Source organism: Phascolarctos cinereus, unplaced genomic scaffold (genome assembly GCF_003287225.1).
Source record: "Phascolarctos cinereus isolate Bilbo 61053 unplaced genomic scaffold, phaCin_HiC Scaffold_9;HRSCAF=440, whole genome shotgun sequence".
NCBI classification, from domain to species: domain Eukaryota; kingdom Metazoa; phylum Chordata; class Mammalia; order Diprotodontia; family Phascolarctidae; genus Phascolarctos; species Phascolarctos cinereus.
In genome coordinates this window covers 113414648-113436491 of record NW_027556402.1, presented here as the reverse complement: position 1 = coordinate 113436491, position 21844 = coordinate 113414648, and the positions used below count along the sequence as shown (strand labels likewise).

The 21844-nt window shown below is 38.2% G+C and overlaps 1 protein-coding gene across 1 annotated transcript in view; it reads right to left on the bottom strand.

Annotated features, from left to right (window-relative positions):
* Positions 1-7823: 7823 nt before the first annotated feature.
* LOC110210772 (uncharacterized) overlaps positions 7824-21844 on the bottom strand; it is a 56649-nt gene continuing 42628 nt past the window's right edge. Inside the window, exons 4-7 of the mRNA XM_020989838.2 lie at positions 14756-14926; positions 13127-13165; positions 9348-9433; positions 7824-7947 (exon numbers count right to left, since the gene is read on the bottom strand). Of these exons, the coding sequence (XP_020845497.1) occupies positions 7939-7947; positions 9348-9433; positions 13127-13165; positions 14756-14926 (305 nt within the window). The 3' untranslated portion in view covers positions 7824-7938. The remainder of the gene's footprint in view (positions 7948-9347; positions 9434-13126; positions 13166-14755; positions 14927-21844) is intronic.

Below are 21844 nucleotides of genomic sequence, written 5' to 3'. Positions count from 1 at the left end.
TTAAGTATAGGGACAGCTAGGTGGTGCAGTGGATAGAGTGCTGGGCCTGGAGTCAGGGAGACTCATCTTCTTGAGTTCAAGTCCAGCCTGAGACACTTACTAGTTATGTGACCCTTGGCAAGTCACTTACTCCTGTTTGCCTCAGTTTCCTCATCTGTAAAATTGTTGCAATTGGAGAAGAAAATGGCAAACCACTTTAGCATCTTTGCCAAGAAAACCTCAAATGGAGTCATGAAGAGTTGGACTTGACTGAACAGCAAGTATTAGGACATTTTTCCTCAGATCTAGCCCAAGTTGATCTCTTTGCAACTTTTACCCATGGTTCCTATTTCTTCCTCCTGGGGTCAAACTTGATTTCCATGTGACAGCTCTTTACTTACTCTCTATGTGACCTTGGGCAAGTCACTTAACCTCTACCTCACCTTTCTCAGTTATAAAATGGGGATAATAATAATAACACCTATTATGAGCATCAATTGAGATAATTGAGATAATTGCAAAGCAATTAGCACGAGCCTGGCACATGGTAAGTGCAATATAAATGTTGGCTATGATTATTATCTTACAGATGGTTAAATTGAAGTCCAGTAAGAGGAAGCTGATCTGTCTAAGGTTACAAGGAAATAAATAGCAGGGTTGGGATTTACACCCGTATCTTCTGACTCTAGTTCTGGTGCTCTTTTCATTGTACTACATGCCTTGCTGGACTTGAGTGTTGTTATTCAGTCACTTCTCAGTTGTGTCTGACTCTCCATGACCCCATTTGGGTTTTATTTTTTGCAAGGATACTGGAGTACTTTACCATTTCCTTCTCCAACTCACTTCCCAGTTGAGGAAACTGAGGCAAACAGGGTTAAGTGACTTGCCCAGGGTCACACAGCTAGTAAGTATCTGAGACCAGATTTGAACTCATGAGGATGGGTCTTTCTGGTTCCAAGCCCAATGTTCTGTGCCACTTAGCTGCTGGTGTATCCAGCTCTAAAGGACACTAGATTTCAGACAAACATAGGCTCTGCTGCCCTCTGGATTATAGAGACATCAGAAATCAGGGTCATAAATTTTGGAATTACAGTAATCACAGAAGGCAGAAGGGATACTAGAAGATATTAGTCTAACTCCCCCCATTTTAAATATGGGAATGGTGAGGCACAAGACAAATTCAGTAACTTGCCTGTGATCGTAGATAGTTGATTGGTAGAGCTGAAATTCTAACCAGGGTCCCCTGCCTCCAGAGGTACCCTTCACTCTGCTGTATCACACTGCTTCTCAAGAAGTCAATATGAGTGAATGATGCCTACAGGTCTATGAATACTAAATAAACCTCACTACATTTTTGAGGAAATCCCCCAGTCAGCTGTGGGAGAACTGAGAATGGTTTTGTTTCATCTTATTTCATTTATTTCCATCATTACTAGTCACTACAGAAGTTTCAGTTAACTCTAGGGACTAAATACTATGCTGTGGGTGATGCAAGATATAGAAAGGATTCCTATGTGGTAAAATTAACACTTGTAGCTAAACCTTAGCTCCTGTGAGTGACTTTCTCCTAGGAGTGAAATGGTAGAAAAGATAGTGAGTGGTGGAGTGGGTGAGAAGGGATTCAAAGCACAGAGACAGAAAATAATTTATGAAATTGAAAATAGACCAAGAATGACTCATATAGTGTTTGAGATAGCTGTGCAGAGGAAGTGAGAATTTTGATTGAAGGTTCAGAATGGAAACTGGCTTTATTTCAAGGGGATGATGCATTTGAAACATTGAACTATGTGCAACATGGAGATGCCTAGCTACTTTAGGCCATTTGTATCTAGAAGCGGTTTTCAGGAAAAGAAAATTATACTACATAGTTCAGTTGTTAATATATGGGGTCCTTCCCTCTGTTTTTGACCTTTTGAGTGAAAAAGCATTTATTAAGCATTTATCGCATACCAAACATTGTACTAAGCCTTGGGATATAAATGCCAAATTAAGATTTTTCTTCCCTTAATGAGTTTAGCTTCTGTTTTTTTTTTTGGTGTAGCTTGTATTTTGATAAGGGGACACAACTGTAGCAGAATGGTCTCTAAGGAAGGACTTTCTGGTTTTGGAAGTCACAGAGATGGCAGCAGTTCTTTCGACAAGCAATGATAATGTTCATTTGATTACAATTGTCAAAGCTAGAGATGAAAGGAGGAAGGAGTGAATTTGAGTGGATCAGCAGGGCAAAAAATGACCGGGATGAATATGTATGATCCCAGGAATTTTAGAGCTGAGCACCTTAGTTCATCCTGCACAAGAACGTACACCCAGTTCAGAAGTTGAACAGTGATAGTTGGGTAGAAAGTGGTTGGAGTGAAGATGCATGGCTCCAGGGAGTTCATGACCCAATGACTTTGCTTCCACCCACCTCTTCAACCCCCCATTTGTCACCTTCGCCCTCCTCTCTTCCCATTCTCTTCCCATCCCGACCCTCTCTTCACATACACTTAGGAGAATGAGAGCGAGTATAAATGTTTTAGAAAAGTAACTAGAGAAAGAAGATGGTCAAACCTAAGGAAAGAGTGAAAGGAGTAGAGATGTGGGAGGAGAAGACAAGAGGTGCAATTTGAAAGTTGTTTATAGGATCAATCATTCATTAAGGATTAATTTTTAGCAATACTGAATTGTTGACAAGTTTTAAATTGTCTCTACATAGCTGTAGAGTCTCATCTTCATTCCTTTGGTTAGACATAGATGTGCATTGGGAGTTTAGGAACAGGTTATCATGGTGAAAATGAATCTGAGTGAGGGATAGACAGATGGATGGGGGGGGGGACCTATACCATGGTTATGAAAAAAGAGAACAGAATTTTCCAACTTGGGATCCCATCTTAAAATAGACTTTATTATCTTAAAAATAGCTATACATAACATATGAAGCATGCCAAAACATATCTAACAACATGGTATTTATTTATTAAGAATTAGCATGTGCCCAACACTTGAAAAAAGTTCTGAACTTATAATGTTAAATTCATACTTAGAAACAGTAATTGCCATAGATTTATCTGTAAATAATGACAAGCCATATGTGGATCAACAGTTGAGTCTTTAAATATGAGAAAGTGAGGAAATAGAAACTGGGAGAATCCCCAGTCTCCTTGTGTTCTCCCTTGACTCCAAGGGTTTTTGGAGGCCATCATCCTTCCATGCCTGTTGAAATCCTTTTCTTCTTTCAAAGCCTAGATCAGGTGCCCTTTGTCTTTTTTTTTTCTTCTTCTGCCCCCTAGCTAATGTGATCTCTCCCTCCTCATACATTTCCTTTGGCTCTGTCCAGCATGGTGTAGTGGAAAGAACAGTGCACCCGGAGTCAGAGGAGCTACTTTAGAATTCTGCCTCTGGAGCTTGCTAGCTGCGTGACTGTAAGAAAATCGCTTAGCCTCACTGTCCCTCCATTTCCTTGTGTAAAATGGAGAGATCACAGTACCTGCATTACCCACTTTCCACCATTATCGTGAGGCTCAAATGTGTGGGGAGCTCTTTGTAAACCTTAAAGTGCTATATGAACAGTAGTAAATATGCTTCTCTGGTATTTACTTATTTGGGGGTGCCATTTTACTTTTTTATATTTTTAGGCAATTGGGATTAAGTGACTTGCCCAGGGTCACACAGCTAGTAAGTGTTAAGTATTTGGTCTGAGGCTGAATTTGAACTCAGGTCCTCCTGACTTCAGGGCCGGTGCTCTATCCACTGTGCCACCTAGCTGCCCCAAGGAGGTACTGTTTTAAAAACATTACTTTTTTAATGCCCAAAAGTTAAATGAAGATGAATGTGGCTATTGGACTACTCATGAGACTAACTGAATCTCACAATATAGGTGCACCTTTGTTGCATATTCTTACAGAAATGAGCTACTTTTCTGTTATGTGTTATTTCATTTTAAAAAGTAGATACAAAAGAAAAAAACCCTTTATTAATAACCAACAAGAGGAAGGCAGAGATGTTAATTTCACCTTACTTCCCCTAATTTGTGATTTTTCACTTGATTTTCAAATAGCAACAGGAAAAGCAGCAGTTTTGAGAGAGTTGCCAGCAACAGGATGTAAATACCAAAAAGCTACCACTCTTTTCCTCTTCTTCCTTTTCCAACATCAATATATGATAGTGTCAGTTTCCTAGTCATAGCAATGGAATTGGTACCAAAAGGCCTTGATTCAAATCCCTGCTCTCTCAGTTATGACCTTGGCTAAGCCATTCATGAATTCATTCAACAAACATTTATCGATTGGCTGCTATGGGCAGGGTACTGTGTCTCAGTTTTCTCATCTGTAAAATGAGAGGAATGGACTAACTATACAATTGTTAAAGTTTCTTCTATCTGTACAGCCTCTCTCCCTGTAAGATCGTATAAACCAATCTCTTCTTTATTTAGACACAGACAAATTGAGGCTCCTCCAGGGAAAATGGAGGCAGCCAGATGGCACAGTGTATAGAGCGCCTGTATGGTACTAGGTACATTATATTCATATAGTACTAGATACATTACATTCATATAGTGCTAGATACATTACATTCATATAGTACTAGATACATTACATTCATATAGTGCTAGATACATTATATTCATATAGTGCTAGATACATTATATTCATATAGTACTAAATACATTATAACTATGCTCAATAATATAATATCCATTATCTAGAACATTCTATGTATATAGTACATTAATTTATTTACCACTAGCATATAATAGTATATATTATACCTGAATAGTACTAAAAACATTAAACTCAAACACTACTAGATTCCTGGAGTCAGGAAGACTCATCTTCCTGAGTTCAAATATGGCCTCAGACTTTTATTAACTGTGCGACCTTGTGGAAATCACTTAATCTTGTTTGTCTCAGTTTCCTCATCTATAAAATGAACTAGAGAAGGAAATGGCAAACCATTCCAGTGTCTTTGCCAAGAGAATCCCAAACACGGTCACAAAGAGTTGGACATGACTGCAGTGAATGAACAATAAACCAAGGAAAATGACTTATCTAGGGTCACACAGTGACATATAATAGTTCTCAATGTTTGTGTCTGGCACATCTCCCTGGAACCTGGATTAGTCTGCTCTACCTTATGTGGGCATGGGGAGTAAATGTTTTTGTGCTGGCCAGGACAGTTTACTTTTTTCTTTTGGGATTCTGTGGCACCATTTATAGAAATGATTTTATACCATAGGGTGTTAGTGTCCTAGAAGAGTTCATGTCATGATCCAAGTGAGCAAGTCATTTCTTTACAATTTCTTTACAATGGTCACTTATAAGATTTAGAATCAGGAGAGGTCTTAGAGCATTTAGGTCAGTTCCCTGCTCCCCATCCCTCACTAAAACATAAGCTCCCTGAGGAATGGGGGGGGGAGATGGTTTTGCTTTTGTTTTTGCATCCTGAGTATAGAACTTTGCACATGACTGATACTTAGTAGATGTGATAAGGCAGCTTGAGGTACTGGATAGAACTAGGTCTTTCGAGTTACGTTCCACTCTGAACATATACCTGCTGTGTAACCTTGGCCAGGCCAAGCCCTGGACACTCCTCAAAGACTAAATTCCAGAGCAGAGCTAGGAGAGGAAGTTCTTCAATGGAACTTTCCTACATCAAGTGAAATTATAGGTCTGGGTTAAAAATTATTAAATAAAATAATTTGAATTTTAGAGACAACAAACTGAGGTCCATGTGTTTTAAATGGCTCATCCAAGATCAAATAGCTGGGATGAGAACTGAGGTCCTCTACTCCTGATTCATTTTTTTTCTTTTGCACCACATGACCTCTCCCTTCCGCTGTGGTTGGTGGTGGATACAGGTACCATGATGCCACACCTTCTGGGCTAATTGTCTTTGTGAGCAGAATTTACATTGGCATGTGAAACATCTCCACATATAGCCAGGCTAGCACCTTTGTTCCCTGAGGTAAGAAGGTTAATAGATATAGGGCAGTTGAAGATTTAAACAAATCTCAGGAGCCTGGCACTGGATTCCCTAGAGACTTGCTCCTTATTTTATAAAATGTGTTCTAAATTGGTCATCAGACCCAAAGAAGACCCCTCCAAGGGAGCAGGGATGGGAGATCACAGGCCACTTCCTAAACTATTAACTCCTACAATTAAGCAAACACAAAGCCAAAGCAGGAATATGAATAAAACTGAACTTATCACAATATCAAAAAAGCTGGCTCATCAGAGCTGTTTATCTATCCATCACTGAGTCCTAGAACAGGAACCTCCAGATAAAATGTGCCTCCTGATATTGTCTCCAGTTCAGGGAGATGCTTTCTATTATCATGACAAAGCAATGCTTCTCACTCTTTCACAGAATCATTCAAGCAGTCTTCTTTTCAAGATCTTTTCAAGTTGTTTTGGGAGGATGTTTTTATATGGTGCTTTTCTGTAGCAGAGTTGGGGAGGGAAGATAAAAACAAAACAAACACACACACACACACACACACACACACACACAAACAATAGAATGAGGCATGGTTGTTTTGAAAGAGCCTGGTGTAATTGTGAAAAGAATAGCAAACCCCCAGTATACCTCAACTCCTACAGAACAGTCCCCAAGAATTGAATTCCTAGTTATTTGATCTAATTACTCAGCCTTGCATCATGGATGGGTCCCCTAAAAGACTTCATCTTCATTTATGTTTTAATAGACTATAAATCACTCTGAACTGGACACCTGGTACTTGACTAATTGGTGGGAAAACTAAGACTAAGGGAGTATTTAGATCTAGATTTTTATTTAGATATCTAGATCTAGAGTAGAATCCATATGCCTGATATTGTATCCACTGAGATAAGCACCAGTCCACAAAACCAAGACAAATCTGAAAATGCCTAATGAGAATCAAAAAGCCAGCTAGGTGGCATGGCAGATAGAGTGTTGGGCCTGGAGACAGGGAGACTCATCTTCCTGAGTTCAAATCTGGCCTCGGACACTTACTAGCTCGGTGACTCTGGACAAGTCACTTAACCCTGTTTGCCTCAGTTTCCTCATCTGTAAAATGAGCTGGAGAAGGAAATGGCAAACCACTCCTGTATCTCTGCCAAGAAAATCCCAAATGAGGTCATGAAGAGTTGGAAAAATGACTGAACAATAATAAAAGCCACAAATAAGAATCAAGCTGTGAGATGAATGAAAACAATGCAGTTAGCAACTTTGGACATACTTCCCCTTCTTTATGCTCCCTCTCTTTGGGTCTGATTTTCATAGCAATCTGTGTCTGGTAGAAGAAGGGGCTTATGTACTTCTTGGAGGCAGATAAATTTGTATGTGTAATACACAATGGCTGTTTGTTGTCTGTCTTTCGTTTTCAAAGAGGACCATGATATCATGGAGATGATGCCATGACACGCAAGTGAACCAGATTTAAATGAGGGAGAGCTGTGCAAAGTCACCAGCCTCACTTTCTCCTCTGGAGCCATCGAGGTCCAGTGGCCACATAACACAACAGGATGACTGGAGATGGCCCCAGATGTGGTAGAAGACCTTGTGGAAGAGCCACAGAAGGAAGAGGAAATGGAGAGAGGGAGAGGGTGACAGTAAGATATCAGCCAGCACCACCTCAAATTGTACAGATCTGATAGGATGCTTTGGCTGAATGCCTCTCAGACTCTATGCTTGTTGTGGTGGTGTTTTCTTTCAAGTCCTAGATCTCACTATCCCTAAAGTCAACCAATCTTAAAAGCACTGGACAGAGATGGAGATGAAGGACATTTTGCACAAGCAGTATCTCACTTCTGATGTCTGCCACCAAGATTAGATGCTTCTGAGCTTAAACAGGACATTCCTGGTCATCAAAAATCAACTGGATGTCAAGCCATACACTTATTTATTGTCCTTTCAGAAGAGCACGAGGTAAACAAAGGGGACTATGCTCAATCTTCTTTTTCTTTATGGAATGCCCGTGTCCTTGTTTGTCAGGCTGAACTAATTTTTCTGCAAATAAAAACAGAAAAATATTAATGCTATGACTCTTTGGAAGCCCCAAGGAAGAAAATGGGAAAAAAAGTGAAATGAGTCTTGGGGTATAGATTTTTCCTCCTCTTGATCAGTTGCCATTAAATTTGTAGGCTTCTTTTTATGAAGTTCTTCCCCACTCAACAAATGTCCCTAGTGGTGATGACTGCTGGATTGCCTTTGTTAGAGCAATGGTGCCATAGAATTTTTGTTGGCACGTTGCTGTTCAAGGGGCACTTGGTGTTGGAATGGATGAAATGTTGCCGCTCTTCTCCCCCTCAGCTCACACCCATTCCCAAAGACCTCTTGAAATCTTTTCCTTTTTCTGAATTGGAAAAGGAAGTGCCAGAATTACTTCTCAGGGAGAGAGGTAATTTATTATTATTATTATTTTAAATAAGAGAACTTCCAAATACATAGAAACTCTGCTCTCACTTCTGTTGACCTAGTCCTTTACTGGGAATTGTGAGATTCTGGAGAATTCTCTTAATATCTAGCACTAGGTTTATCTTAAAGGGGCTCATATTCTGGGGAAAATAATATTTTCATAGTGTTGTCATGAGGAAAGCACTTTTTAGATCTCAAAGCTCTCTAGAAGGGAGGATAATTGCTATTAAACTATTAATTTGCCATTAATTAATAATTAATAGAAATTAATTGAATTAATTGCTATTAATTTTACACTCATTATGAAAGGAGTCTGAGCTAGCAAAGTTCATGGATTCTCTGAAAGTAAAGCCCTAGACACTAAGGTTTGAACAAATGTTCTCTGTGGATAGACATAGCAGCATGAGGGGTAGAACACTGGATTAGGATTCGGGAGACTTAGGTTTGAGTACTATTCTTGCTTGTGTGACCTTGAGTAACTCATTTTTGCTGTATAGACCTCAGTTTTCTTATCTATAAAAAAAGGGTTGGACTAACTGACTTTAAAGGGCCTTCTAGCTTGAAATCTAAGATTCTGCCAGTATCTTTCAAAATCTTAATTTAATTTCTGAAATTTAGAATACCAAAATAATTGAAAAGAAAGAAAATTTGGAAAGGGGTGCTTCAGGAAAGAACAGTATTTTTGTTTTCATTGAATCATAGATTGAAGACTGGAGGGGACCTCTCAGGCCATCAATTCTGACTGCCTAATTTTTTCAGTTGAGAAAACTGAAGGTCGAAGAGGTCTAGTGACTTTGCTAGGATCTCACAGCTAGTAAGTGCTGTAGGTAGAATTCAAACCTAGGTATTCCTAAGCCCTAATCTACTATAGCATGCTAGTCTGTCTCTATGAGCTACTTCAGCTCACCTAGACATTTAAATAGGGGAGAAAAACACATTTTATATAAATTTTGTTCTGTTATTTTATATAAGTTTAAAAGTTCCAGTTTTACCCTTGTCAGCCGGCGAACCAAGAATGATGCAAAGAGGATGACTCCAACAATACCAGCGATTGTAGCAAAAACAACCACGGCAATCACTTAGAGAAAAGGAGAGATCGATTAATGGCAAAGGAGTGAAATAAACAGCCACATAACAGACATCAAGAAAATTAGTTTAATGCATGTGATGACTTAGGGAAATTGCTTCCCCCCCCCTTTTTTTTTAAGTGAGGCAATTGGGGTTAAGTGACTTGCCCAGAGTCACACAGGTAGGAAGTATTATGTGTCTGAGTCTGGATTTGAACTCAGGTCTTCCTGACTCCAGGGCCGGTGCTCTATCCACTGTGCCATCTAGCTGCCCCATAGGTAAATTGCTTTCCAAGCCTGAATTCAAATAGGCAAATGATCTCTGATTCCATTAGTTTGGGGTATTTTTCATGTGGAAAACTCATTCCACTATAGTTTCATAGAGGGATCTTAGAGGCTTAGTGACCACGTTATGGTCATGCAGAGAGTAAATGACAGTGATAGGATCCAAACCTAGACCTTTCTGCTCCCAAACCCAACACTTTAACTACTATTTCATACTTTCTTTCTAAATCTTAAAGCATTAGGTACATGCAATTTATTATTATTATAATTAATGATCATATGTGGTAAATATTATCACACTCATTTTATGATGTGGAAAGTGAGATTCGGAGATGCTAAGATTCTTGCTTATGATCACAGGGCTGAGTGACAGGGCTAGGATTTGAACCCAGAGCTCTTACGATTCCAGTTCCAGCAATCTATTTAGTATACCATGCTGCCTCATCATCAAATGTCAGAGGATGAAGAGATGTTAGACAGCTTCTTACTTTACAGATGTGGAAAGTTAGTTCCCAAGTCAATTATTTAACTTCCCCAAGGTCACGTAGCTACTAAGTGGCAGACTTAAATCTTGAAATCCAGTTCAGCACTTTTTTTTGTTCTGTTTTATTCTGCCTCTCCATTAAAAGAGTATAAAAGATATATGGGCAAAGTATGCGGAAAAATCTTCATCTTCTGTGAAAGAGACAGAAAACTGAAAACCATGAAGGTAAATGTCAGTCAGTCAATCAGCTTGTATTTATTAAGTACCTACTCTGTGTTAGGCACTGTGGGTACCAAGAGAGGCAACCCCCCCCCCAAAAAAAGGGCAGGAAATGAAAAAAATAACCAATCCCTGCTCTTAATGGAGCTCGTTGTCTAAAGCGGGAGATGACAGGCCAACAACTATTTATAACTATGTACAAATAAGACATGTGTGTGTGTATGACAAAAAGATATCTATCTATCTATCTGTCTATCTATCTATCTATCTATCTATCTATCTATCTATCTATCTATCTGTCTATCTGTCTGTCTGTCTATAAACACATACAGGAGAAGCTAGATGGAGGACAATCTCAGAGGCAGGGCACTAAGATTGAGGTCTGGCAAAAAATTCTTATAGATGGGACTTGAGCTGAGGAAGTCAGGGAAACTAGATGGGAGAGATGATGATGGAGAGCATTGCAGGTGTGGGAGATGACCACTGAAAATGCTGGGCTGGGAGGTGGAATGTTGTGTTTGAGAAACAGCATGGGGGCCGGCATCACTGGATGGCAGAGTGCATGGGGAAGAGTAGGATGTGTGGTACTGCCAATGATATAAAAAAGAAACAGAAGCAGTGTTTGCTCAGTCTGTTCAGTGAGCAATCATCTAACTAAATGAACAGTTGAAACAAGGCAGTATTTTACAATAAAACTTGTACTATTCTCCTGATTGTAGGTTCACGTGAACAAATCTGTTAGGTAAAGGCTTAGCTCTCTATTTCACCTTCTTAGTAGAGACTCAGGTTATGTCCATATGAGGCATGAGGCAATCCTATGAAAACATACATATAGGTATAACCTCAAAAGAAATGAGTAATTGACCAATTACCCAATGAAAGCTGATTGTGAAGGCAATGGAATTGGACCATGCAATAAAATAAATGAGCAATGGGACTTCCAAATTGATATCTGTTATATGAATAGGACATCATACGCAGGACTCCACTTCATATTACTTAGACCTAGTCACCTAGAAGATCTCACTTGTTTTATGAGTTTTTAGTCTTCTACAAAATGTCAGGAGACACTAAAAACAGTCCTAGTGCTCAACCCCATCCCAGGAATTCAAAACAGACTGTTACAAAAAGGTATTTTCTTTGGTCTTCAGATTACTTGAGAGATGAATATGACAGGGATCCCCAATGGGAAACAGTAACATTTTAAATCTTTGGGTTTCATGAGTTCCATGTCATTAGGGATGGATATATGAGTTTAAATGGAACAATCAATTCCTTTGTAACTTTCCTCTAAAATATAAAATTGATCATTCTCACTTCTTTTTTTTTAATCCAGGGTACATTTCAGCAATTTTTCTTTGCAAAACTACAAGTAAATTAAACATTTTAAATAAATTCCAAAAATTTACCCAATCACACAATGAGAAACACATGAAATCAGTAAACACTACCTGCCTGAGAGAGTTAATGACCAATATCAATTATTTCCATAGCTGTGACTCATACCCAGACTCCTCTCACCCAAATTTCCCTTATAATAAATCACATTTATTTTTTTATGGATTTGCACCTGTGAATTCATTATTATAAGGAAATACGGATGTGAAGACTCCTTCCATACATGGCAGTGGGCAACTCCTTTAAGGCCTATATCCTTAAAGTTCCTTGGGGCCATTGGGTCCTTAAGTGATTTGTTCATGGTCACACAGTGAATTATGCGTCAGAGGTCCTCCTAAGTCCAAGCCCAGATCTTTATCCACTAAACCATGCTGCTTCTCACTTTTTTTGGTTGAATTTTAGATTTTTAAAAATTTATTTGATTCTGAACTTAAGATAGAAAACAAGCATTTCCATAACAGTGCAATAGGGGGAAAAAGATGATTGTACATGAAACTGCAAATCTATTATGTAAAACTTGCTAATCCTTTTAAATATATAATAAAGTTTTGTAACTTTCTTTTTTCCCACCCCTACCCTAGAGATGGCTACATTTATACACAAATATGTATATATGTGTAAAATTATTCTATACATACTTCTACTTATCAGTTTTTTCTCTGCATGCAGATAGCATCTTCCTTCATAGGTCCTTTGTAGTTAATTTGGGTATTTATAACAGTCTAAGTGACTTAGTCTTTCATTGATAGCAACACAGATATTATCACTATTTTATAAATGAGGACATTTCATAGAGGTTAAGTGTCTTACTTGAGGTCAAACAGTAGAATGAATGGTAGAACTGGAAATGAAGCCCCAGTTCTCTTCCTTCCAGTACTCTAAGAATGACCCTACACTTCTTAAAAAATCAACTTTGGAATTTGCCCCATTCGGCATTTATTATTTATTATCCATTCCAAAGATGATGGAGGTAGAGTGATTTGGCGTGGAGTAGGGTTTGGACTTGTGATGTGATCAGTGAGAATGCCAGATAGTGCAGACTAGGTACCTTATCTTCCCAGGATTTGTCTACATTTTAGAATTCTCCAACACACGAAACTTGCGAAAGAATCAAGTTAAGATTGTTTATTTATCATGTAACTTATGGCCATTTTCTGATGTCTCATAGAAAAGGCACCATTTTTAAGAAGGGAAGAACCATGTTGCAAACTCTGTGGCCCACTTAAAGCAACCCTCATAAGAAGAAAAATGGGGACCTCTATTGGCAAATAAGGAGAATTACGTGCGATTTTTGTCCACATGCAAGTTGTCAACTTACCTGGTCCGGAGAGAGCGTGGGTTACCCGATCTCTTGATCCTGCCAGAAATAAAACACAGAGAAGTCTTTATAAGATTTAAAGTTATGAAGACGTTATCAACTGTGACAACTATTGTAGTATTAGATTTATATATTTTTTCCTTTCAGTCATCAGTAATTTTATCAGTGTGGGGGAACTCCCAATGCCAACGCTGATTGTAATCTATCATTTAGCAGATAATCCTTAAAGTGTGACACTTAAGGTACTTAGAAATTAAGTAATTTGTCCAAAGTCACATATTTATTAAGTGCCACAGCTCAGCTTTCTATCTGTTATGCTAGTTGGCCTCGGAATTGTGTTTACTTGCCCAGTTTCTTGGTGAATATGAATTGAACAAGTCTTACAAGTTAGTTGAGTTTCTAAGAGAGAAGGCCAAAGCATCATAGATTTACCACTGGAAGAGGTATCTAAACCCTCTCCATTAATTCTTTCATGTTTTTGAGAAGGAAACTGAGAGCCAGAGAGTTTAAGTGGCCTGCCTGAGGTCATACAAGTTGTTAGTAACAGAGGTGAGATGTAAGTATCAGTATTTATTGACTCAAATGCCCATAAGAATATATGGAATTGATATGGGCAGGTGACAATCTTATTAACTAAGAGCAATATAGGATTTAATTCAGTAAAGCTACTATACACGGCAGGGATATGTAATTAGAGCTGAGGATATCGAGATAAAAAATGGCAGAGTCCCTATCCTTGGGGAAATTATAGTTACTGAGGAGGGATCTGCCACACCCACAGAAAAGTAGGATCTAACATACAGTCAGAGAAGGGCAAAAGAGAGATCTAGACAAAGTATTCTAAGAAAATTTGAGAAAGGAAAGGACGCCATTGTCTGGGAGGGCTGGGCAGGGAATCAGGAAAAGCTTCATGTTGTTGGTAGCATCCTGGCTGAGCCTTGTGGGAAAAGAAAGTTTTAAACAAGCCAAGACAAGGAGAGTTATGGGAGAATGGCCAGTACAAATGCATGGAAGCAGGAGATTGAGTCCAGGACAAGATTGGGAACAGCTAGTAGCTAAGTTCAGTAATAACAGCACTCATTTATATGTCATTAAGGTTAATAAGCTCATTTTCCTACAAAATTCCTGTGAGATATATAGTATAAATGCTATTATTTCATTTTAATTCCAAGATGAGGAAATTGAGATTCACTGACTTGTTTAGAGTATGTATTCAAACATAGACTTTCTCTGGTTCCAATTCTAATTCTCTTTCTGTTACATCATACTGCTTTTTCATTTGGCCAGATTGTAGAATACATGAAGAGTAGAATCTGAAATAAACCTGGAATAAATCAGAAATAAACCTAAACATTGGCACCATTTGTGGAGGGCCAGGCTAAGGAATTTGCATTTTATCCTAGAAGCTGTAGGGAGCCATAGAATGTTTTTGAGCAGGAGAGTTCTTTTTCAGTGGTGATAGAGGAGTTACCTTTCCTGTCGTCACTACCTATGAATGTCAACTTAGAAAAAGCAGAGGCTGTTTTTGCCTTCCCTCTGCACATTCTCAGCACAGAGCCATGCATTCAGTGAATATATCTCCAAGGTCACAGGGGTTCAAGAGAGACAATAAGAAAGGAGAAGTCAAACCGTCTTTTCCTGGTGCCTGCGTTGAGATCTCAGAGTGGGTTTGGGTGGTCAAATGCTCGTCTTTGGCTATGCTAGCCGTTGCCACGGTTGTTATTTCCTTCGTTACTGGTTGTTCGTAGGGTTTACTTGCATTACTGTGAGGGGTACTCACTTCTTGGGTTGAAACATAACCTGTACAAAACAGAGATTAGGAAGATGACCAACAAATGCCCCTGGAATGGGTTCACAAGCTCTCAGGACTCCTCTAAGTTAGTTCTGGGGCTCCCCTCCATGTCCTTCTTTAGGTCTTGCTTCCTTACCCTAGGGTTCTGCTAAGAAGCATCCTGAGTTCAGATCAGCATTTCTCTGGTCAAAATCTAATTTCACAGCAAATTTGGTTTTCTTGGACTCAGGAATTAGAAAAATAGCCTGGCTTACTAATCTTGGAGGAATAAACAATGAGAAACACTCATGGATCATTGGACCACAGATAATTGGAGAAGGAACAAAAATTGTTTCTTTTCCCTTAGGTCTCCTAACTGATTTTAAGAAGGAGGGAGGCATTTAAGGTTTACAAAATGCTTTACCCACATTATTTCATTTGACCTTCATAACAACCCTATGAGGTAGGGTTTTTTTTTTTGGCAGTTAGGGTTAAGTGACTTGCCCAGGGTCACATAGCTAGTGTCCCTGTGAGGTAGGTATTATAACACCTTATTATCCCCATTCTATGGATACAAAAACTGAACCTCAAAGAGACTTATTCAAATAGTCAGAGTGACTTTCCCAGAGTCAGATAACTAATAGGTGATCCTGAAAGAGGAGTCAAACCTAGTATGTTGTCATTCTAGGTTGAGAGCTTTATCTATTAGGTTGTATTACCTTTTAAGAGAAATGATTCCTTAGAGTATTGAAAGGAGATATAGATATAATTATGGAACCACAGGATGTAGAGCTGGATGGCATCTTTACAGTGTCTATTTATCCTATCATTTTACAAACAAAGATGAGACCCAGAGTGTTTTAAGTGACTTGCTTGTGTTCACACAGGCATTAAATAGCAGAGCCAAGATTTGAATCCTGTTCCTTTGATTTGAAATCCAGGCTACACCATGCTAAAACCTACTACACCACGGTGCTTTTTACTGTGGATAATATTTGAGAAACCACTGATAATAGTAGAGTTTCCAGAGACCAAAAGGTAGGCAACTCTTAACTGATTTAAAAAAATGTTTAGTGGATGATATTTTGTTTTTATCATTCCTGTTTTTATCACAATCATTCCTGGAAATAACTTTCCCCTTCTCTCCCTCAGATTCCTTTATTAGTGATATATTTGTTTTTCTTATATTCATTACAACATTGTTTCTTTGGTTCTACTTATTTCACTCTGAATCAGTTCATCTAAGTCTTCCCATGTTTCTTTGAATTCCTCTGTGATAAACTCTTACTTGGTCAATAATGTATCTTTACATTCCAGTATAATTTTTTTTTAGCTATTTCCCAACTGATGGACACCCACCTCTTTCTTTTTTTCCATCCCTTTTCTCAATCTTTTCTATCTTATCTTTCACTCTTCCACTCTTCCAGTCTTGTTGGGACCTGTCTTCACAGGTCGTAGCTCCCGGGTCAGAGATTAAGAGCTTCAAAGGAGCTCAGAGGCCTGCTAGTCTGACACCTTCATTTTACAGATGAGGAAAGTAAGTCCCAGGGGAATTAGGTGACTTGCCTAAGATTATATTGGTAGTAAGAGTCAGAAACAGGATTTGAATTCATGTCCCTTAATCCTAGAAGCAGTGTTCATTCCATGTCATCTCCAGAGTGCTTTATTTGACAAACTACAGCTTCAATTAATCTAGATAAGGGTATCATTATCATGACTTAGTGGAAAGAAGACAAGACTCGGGCTTTGGAGACTCATAGATGTTTAGAACTGAATGTGAGGAGGGATTTAAAAAGTCTTAGAGTCCCCAGGTTTTAGATTTGACTCTCTATCTTATCTCTCCCTGTGGCCTTGGGGAAATTACCTTTATGGGCTCAGTTTCTTCATTTATAAAACATTTCTGTATTCTAGAGATAGTCTACCTTTTCCACAGTAACTTCCCAGTTCTGATATTTACAAGTTATGACCATGTCCAAATCACTTTAGCTTCCTGACTCGATTTCCTCATCTGTAAAATAGAGATAATACTTGCCCTATCTACCTTATGGGGTCACAGTGAAGAAAATATTTTATAAAGTTCAAAGCACTGTATAAGTCTGGGTTATTATTTTTCCTTGTTAATATTCTACTCAAAAGTCTCATTATGGCCTGTGGGTAACACTCTGTCCTTTCAAGGTTGTGCCTACTTGGAGCCAAATGTGGTAGTTCTTGCCAAAGTGAAAACAGTTTGAGTTTGAGCTTGGTAAAACTATTTGTTATGTGAGGCTTGGCCTCCTTAAGTTTGGAGGGGGCAGGCAGCTAAGTGGTGCAGTGGATAAAGCACTGGGCTTGGAACCAAGAAAACTCATCTTCGTGAGTTCAAATCCGGCCTTAGATCCTTACTGGCTGGGCAAATTAGTTAACTTTGTTTGCCTCAGTTCCTTACCTGCAAAATAAGCTGGAGAAGGAAATGGCAAATCATTCCAGTATCTTTGCCAAGAAAACCCCAAATGGCGTCATGAAGACAAGATTGAAATGACTCAACAATGAGTCTGGAGAGAGAGCCTTATTCCTACAGGCCTTGCTTGCCAGGTGACAAAGATTTGTTTTTTGGCCAAAGCATCTGTTTGACTTCTAAAGCATGAAGGGGTTGTCATCTGCACTGGGGCACATAGAATTTGAAGTATTAAAGCATTGTTGTGTATATGTTGATAACACAATATATGATTATTATTAGCTATAAGAAAGATTTGTAATTTTGTTGACATGAAATCTACCAATGCAGCTCGAAAGACACATATAAATTAGTAAATAAGTCTAAGAGGCCCAGAGAGATTAACTGACTATCCAGGGTCTTAAAGCTAGTAAGGATTAATAATAATAATAATAGTAAAAATAATCGGCAATAACAACAATAATAACAACATAATAATTTTGTGAAAAATCTTGTTTCCAAGAGAAGTCATATTTAATATGAGGGATACACCAGTGAGAATTCTTCATCTTAGAAAGTAGGCAAGGCTTAATAACTTAATTGCTTATGAAGAGGCCAGTAAGACAATGAATCTGCTGTCAGGTTTTCATATGATCATAGGACCAAAGATTTTAAGCCGAAAGAGACTTCAAAGATCATGCAGTCTTATGATGTATTTCAGTCTGAGCTTCCATTTTAGAATGAGGACACCATCATGACAGACATTTCTAAGTGTCGTTGGCTATGAAAATTTTTAAATATCTAAAAAAACCCTTGAGTTTGGGAGGAAACCTAAAGAAACCACACATTTACACACTCTTCCCCTTCAACCCTTTCTAGGCAATGAAAGTGTTTTTCTTCATATGACCTGGAGCCGGAAGGGCAGGAGCTTAGAAGTTAGTAGTTCCACCCCTTCATCTTATAGATGAATTAATTGAGATTTAGAGAGAGAAATTGACTTTCCTGAGGTCATATTGGTAATAAGTGGAAAAGGCAGGATTTGAAACCAAATATTCTGATTCCATATCCAAGGCACTTTCTACTACTATACTACATTTCCATCTTTGTTGACACAAGCTTTTTATTGTAATAGAAATGATTAAATTAAGTTTTTTAAAACAGAGGTCTAAGTCTGTACCCACTATTCAGCTGTGACTGATATTCATAAATGTCTTATTCCTATTTAAATCTAATTGATTCAATATGGACTGCCTTTTGATTATAAAAGTCCTAAAGACCAAGATTTAAGGAAAGAAAAGACAGTTCAATTAACATAAATTTACTTTTTATATCATCTCATTCCATTAAAGTAGTAATTGGCCTTCAATAAAACCACAGGGCAAAGTTTAATATTCTAGCAGTACATCACATCAAGTGCTCCAGATTAAGTTGGGGAAAAAAGTACCCTAAGATCTCACTTACCTAAAAATAGTAACAAAAGCACTGTCTCTTTATACATCTTCATCTGGTGATTTTGATCTTCAATATCCAATGTGAGAAATACCAAAGCCCACAATATGTGCTCCAAACATCCACTGAGAGTGACTGGTGGTGTCAGATCCCAGCTACAGTCTACCCTTCTATCTCTCCAGTCCAGGCTCCAGAGGCTGTAATCAGCTATGAGACATCAGCAAGAATGTCCCCTCCTAAGAAGCTGAGGAACCCTGATGACTACCCAAGTTTTGAATTTCAATCTTACCAATGACAAGTGGTACTTTCTGTTCAGTGAACTGGGATAGGGCATCTTCCCTACATGGGTTGGCCCTGAACATCATACCTTATTTGTATAAACTCCCCCAGGGAATTGAATAATGAAAGGCACTCTGGACCTCTGCCCTAACCCTCTGGTTTTCAGTCTTCTTCTCATCAGGATGATCTACCCCTGGACAATCCAGCCTATCAGTATTTTTCCTAAAAGTGACTTAGTGGTCTTAGCTCAAGACCACTAATTTCTCTTTAGAAAGAACTAGGAGACACAGGCTCATAGCATTAGAACTGGAAGGGATCTTAGAGGCTGTTGATTCAACTTCCCCATTTTACAGATGAGGAAATGGAGGCCCCAGAGGTTCAGTGACTTGATCAAGGTCACACATTAAGGGTTAGTGGGGAATTTGAACCTAGCTCCCGTGACTACAGAGCCAATGTTCTTTCCACTTCACTGTCCTCTCTCCATAAAATAAATTAGTCTGTTTTTTTTTGCTGATCATATCTGATTATAAGAACAGACCATCTCTTTATCCAGTCATTTTGCAGATGAGAAAACTGAGGGCCAGAGAAGAGAAGGGTAGCTTGTTATTTTAATGGAAAAGCAGGGACCAGAATCCAGATCTAGTCATCCTTAATCTGTCATATTTGCTTCTTTCTCGCATGGCTGTTCCTGCTACAATGAAACAACACAGGTTGGGGTTTTCTTGTTTTTGTCTTTCTAGAAGCCTAAAGTGAAAATCAGGTGCACATCTTTTGAAAGAAAAAAAAAGAGAAACCAATTTGCCTGAAGCTACCAGGCATCTTAACATCTGGATTTTTCACGGCAGTCTTTGTAATTGTCTGTACGGTTCCTGATTCTGAGGCTGCCTTCCTCTATTACTTGGCCTCTCTCTCCAGCCTTAGTGATACTCAGATGTTAACCAAGAAGATCCATTGTCTTAGAATAAGTTCAGTTCTGTGAATCATGCCTGCAGTTGAGCTACCAGAATTCCATGGGAGTAATAGAATTTTTAATGTGCTTCTTGTTGGTAAATTGGTATTCAAAGAATCCTAAAATTGGAGGGCACCTTGAAACTTATGCTTAAAAACACTTCCTTCTGGTAGGACCACACCTAGACCATATTTGACTCTATCTTGTTTTTACAGACCTTCCAAGAAATGAGTTATCTTCTTGATCCAGAACTAGGACCAGAAGCTGTCTGGAGGGGTAGAGGAGGGGGAGGAGAAGAAGATAAAGAGTAATTATAAGACATGGTTTTAAAAACATTACTTTTATTGAAATTCAAGTCAATATTAAGTACTTTGGTTTTCTGTAGTATATAAAGATTTATTTTGTGGGAAATCAAGTAGCATGTATAATTTCCAATAGGCTCAAAGGCTCTATTGGATAGTAACAGAGGGCCTTTTGAAGCCATCCAGTTCAAATCCTTCTTTTTATAGGTGAAGAAATTGAAATCCAGAGAGCAAGCACATATGCAGGGGCTTCCTAGCCTTACAGTTTTCAAACCTAGGGTGTAGAAATGACTTGTCTGGGGTTTGCTTTGAGGGAGAACCAGTAAACTAGCTTCATTTAAACATACCTTCAAATACTTTGTTTCAGAAAATCCTAAAGTAACTATTTGTTACTAACATTATTAATGCTAATTTGTTATCATTAATTATTAATTAACATTTTTAAAAGCATTAGGTGCTTTTTTCAACTTGGCATGAAAGATTTCAGGTTCTCAACCTCTCGAGTATCTTGATATCTAGTCTCCTAGAATCAGCATTTTTGGTAAGCATATAGGCCTCTGGCATTGGTGGAAACATTTTTAGAAAAAGATCCTCATTCAGAGGAAAATGCAGATAAATAAGACACCTTCCTCTGTAACTTCTGGAGACTCACAGCTTCATGTACAATCTAATATATAATTTTTTTTGCATATGGAAATGCTCATAGTTGATGACATTTGTCAAGTTCAGAATAATAAGAAAAGTAGATACAAAAGAAAAAGACCTGCAGGAAACATCTTGCAATCTCTTCATATTCTAACCAGATATTATTGTTCTTGAGTATTTGAACAGTTGGAAAGTTTGTTCTGGGAGTGGAAGTAGTAAAATGCAAAAGAAAAACCCACTTTAGAGTCAAGAAATTGAGATTAAAATTCTAGCTCTGCTTACAACTGTGTGAACCTGGGCAAGTCCCTTACCTTGGAGCTCCTCATCTCTAAAGTGAGGAGGTTAGAGTAGACCATTTCTAAAATCTTATCCAGCTCTGCATCCTGTCATCCTTACCTAACAAAGAAAGTTAATCCACTTAAGAGTGTCATTTGGTATACTTTGCATTTTATACTCTTTCCTTGGGTACCAAGATGCTGTGATGTGCCCAGGATCACTATATTAGTGAAGAGAAGTTTCTCAAAAGAAGTTTTGCTACAAAGTCCAGCAGCAAGAGATAGAAAGAGAATTGCTATTTAAAATAACTAGACAATTAATTGCTCACGGGTAGGCCAAGCCAATATAATAAAAATAACAATTCTACCTAAATTAATCTATTTATTCAGTACCATATAAATTAAGCTTTCAAAAATTATTTTATAGAGCTAGAAAAAATAATAACAAAGTTAATCTAGAAGAACAAAAGCTTAAGAATATCAACTGAATCAATTGAAAAATGCAAAAGATCTGTACCAGATCTCAAACAGTATTATAAAGCAGGAATTATCAAAGCAACTGGTACTGGCTAAGAAATAGAGTGACGGATCAGTGGAATAGATTAAATACAAATTACATTATAGTAAATGACCAA